At 60.4% G+C, this 3,085-nt stretch overlaps 1 protein-coding gene across 1 annotated transcript; it reads left to right on the top strand.

Annotated features, from left to right (window-relative positions):
- Positions 1 to 502: 502 nt before the first annotated feature.
- On the top strand, positions 503 to 2,755 carry VDBG_02916 (conserved hypothetical protein; the record flags this gene model as incomplete). The annotated part of the gene is made up of 1 exon (XM_003006731.1): positions 503 to 2,755. The coding sequence occupies one exon, from the start codon at positions 503 to 505 to the stop codon at positions 2,753 to 2,755; it is 2,253 nt and encodes a 750-aa protein (XP_003006777.1).
- Positions 2,756 to 3,085: the final 330 nt, after the last annotated feature.

Here is a 3,085-nt window from a genome sequence, read left to right as displayed (position 1 = left end):
GACAAGTTTACTGTTTGCCATCCGTCCTGACCTCACCACCCGCTCTGGCGCCTACACTGGCAATATTGCCCACTCTCGAAAAGACGGCCGAGCGGCTGTCCATGACCAGTTCGATCGAGGACGCCATTCGAGACTTGCACTGCGAATTGAAGCGAAGCGACAGTCGAAGATCGTCCATCTTGGCCGCCTCCAATCCCTGCCTTCGCATCAGCATCCTCTCCCGAAGGCCCCTCTCCGCCTCTTGACGGCAGCCCACCCACCGGCACCCCCTTCGCTCGCTCGTCATATATCATCGGCAAGCAATATTGTCGAAGTCAACAACGCAGCGAGATACGGCGGTTACTCCCCTGCAGGATACGTAATGTCGCCCAACCATTCCCTCACGAGCCGTCTGCGGTCCGCCTCAAAAACGTCCAACGGTCGTCCCGACTTTGACGTGGATGCGTTTGTGTCAAGGAACGGCCCAGGAAAATCGTCCACTCGCAGCGCGCGATCAACCAAGATGTCGCTGACCGAAATCGCCGAGACGGAGCCCACAACACTGACCAACGACGCCCTTGATAAAGCTGAGCAATTACCAGCGCACAACGAACACGAAGAGAAGAACGGAAATGGCACGAAGCCATCGGGAGATGTGTACCACGGCGACGCAAGCACAGAGGCCTTCCACAAACTGCTGGATAATGCCCTGGCCACGGGAGCACCTAGTGACAGCAAGAAGGGCGACAATACGAGTCAAAGGACTTCTCAACAGGAGTTGGGGACTGAGGAAAGCCGCCCAGCGACGCCGCGGTCCACGATGACATACGATCCGAACGATGCGTTTGGAGACTTTGACGGCGTGCACTGCGAGCCGGACTTTGGCTACTTCGAGGATGTACCGATGCCTGAGCCGGAACCCATGCCGGAGCCCCAGAGCGAGCAGCCATTCAGCCGACCGGACATGCCGCGCCCACAGTCCTACTTCGACATGCAGACGGGCCAGCAGATGATGTATTACCCGGCTCGCGTGCCAGCTATGCTCAATCTGCCGCCCAAACTGTCTAGGAAACCGAAGGCAGCCATCCGCAACGCCAGGCACTCTAAAGTACTGCAAGCTATGGGTCACCCAGGTCTCGGACAGGCCGAGTACATGGAGCGAGGCTCGCACGCAGCCCCCGTCCGCCAGTCGACCTTATGGCTGCCTGACCCCGTGGAGTCTGAGGCATTCTCCCCCTTTCCCCTGGAGCCATCGCCAGTGGAGCCTGCGCATGACAGGACATCATTACTCGATGGTAGCCACGAACAACGCTCATGGTCGGCCGGCCGCGAACAAGGGCCTGAATCCCCCTACGACCCGATGCCCCAACCTCCACCGGCCGCTCGGCAGCGCTCTCCTCGCACGGTCGAAATGGACGCCCACAAATCGGCTCACATGGAGGATCTACCACCACATTTGCGTGCCAGCGCCTTTTTCGAATTGCCGCCCGAGCCGCCCACTGTCGAAATGAAAGGTGGCTCTGCGATGGACACCCTCGACAGCATCCTTGATGCGTCGGCCAATGCCCCTGTTGATGCCTTTACCGATCATGCGTTTGCAGGCAAGCTTGGTCGGGAGGTGTATGGTCGTGAGAAGAAGGCGAACCGCAAGTCGTCTGCCCTGCTGCAACCAGAGCATGCTGATGGCAAGAAACGTGGTTCGTTTATGCCGTTTGGCAAATCAAGCAATGATGGTTCCTCTGATCGGAGAAACACTATGACTGGCGTTTCCATTCATAGCAATAGAACAAGAGAACGTGGCGACGAGGACGAGAGCCAAGCGCTCTCTGGCAGTGTCGATGGCGAGCACCGCAGAGACGACGAAGAGGAATTCGTGTCCGAGGACGAGGAGGAACTCTACGCGGGCCCTCCTACGACCCTGTTGGCCGAACTGCAGCTTCGAAAGCACGAGCAGAAGCTGCGGACGCGCAACCAACACCAAGCTGTCCCCGGGGGTATGCATTCGACCCTGCTGGAGCTCGACGCCGTTGCCGAGGCACAGCGCAAGACGCGCAAGACGCGCCGCGTGAACCTGGCTTGGGAGGACCCTGACGCCAACCCCGACCACAGTTCTGAAGATGAAGACGTGCCGCTTGGCTTGCTCTACGCCGGCAAGGCTGCGGGCAACAATGATTTCACCGCCGCCATGGCCGAGCTCAACCGGCCGATCGGCCTCATGGAACGCCGTGAGATGGAAGACAATGAGCCCCTCAGCGCGCGACGAGCCCGCCTACAAGGCAACGAGCCTTTGACTATTTCAAAGCACCGGAGTATGATGACACTGAACCCGGGCGGCGCTAGCAACAACCGCTTTTCACGGATGCCATCGCCGCAACGGTCCGCTAGCCGGTTGGATCTCGAAGCCAGTGCACCCCGAATCGAAGAACCCGAGGAGCCCGAGATCGAAGAAGAGACGCTGGCTGAGCGGGTTCGCCGTCTTCGCGCCAAGGAGGAAGCTGAACACTCGAACCTGCCTCGCACGAGGCCCGTCTCTGCAGCGTTCTCCGTCGAGCTCCTCAGTCAATTTGGTGATCTGGACGAAGACAAGACGAAGGAGAAGGCAGCCCCTGCCAAGAACGCCGACGAAGAACAGGAAACGCTCGGCCAGAGGCGTAAGCGCCTGCAAGCCGAGCGTGAGGCGAGGGAGCGAGAGATGAACACGCAGATCCGACCTTCGCTCGCACCGCGGCCGGACCATGAACATGGCAGACGTGCTCGGCGCACACCCTGTACGTGAAACCCAACAGCAGGATGCGGAGAGGCGAAGGCTTCGAGGAGGAGCAGCGTCGTGCCCGGATGCAGGACGAGAAGATGGCGGCGTTGAGGGCGCAGATGCCCCAGACGCTGCCGACGGCGATGCACGGGAGCGCGCACTGGAGGGATTCCGCAACGGGCAGCTACAACGACGGTTCGGGCGGGCTCTCGGTGTCTACGGTCCCTCGGGGATGGGGGGTCAATGCCAGCCCGGACCAGGTGTCGCCATGGAACAACTACGCCACCGCCAACCCGTTCACAAGATGGGCATGTACGGCGGCATGCAGGGGTACTGCCTCTCGGCATTGCAAGG

Source organism: Verticillium alfalfae, genomic scaffold, assembly GCF_000150825.1.
Source record: "Verticillium alfalfae VaMs.102 supercont1.3 genomic scaffold, whole genome shotgun sequence".
Lineage (NCBI taxonomy): Eukaryota > Fungi > Ascomycota > Sordariomycetes > Glomerellales > Plectosphaerellaceae > Verticillium > Verticillium alfalfae.
The sequence above is the reverse complement of the archived record's forward strand: the minus strand, read 5'-3'. Positions and strand labels throughout refer to the sequence as shown.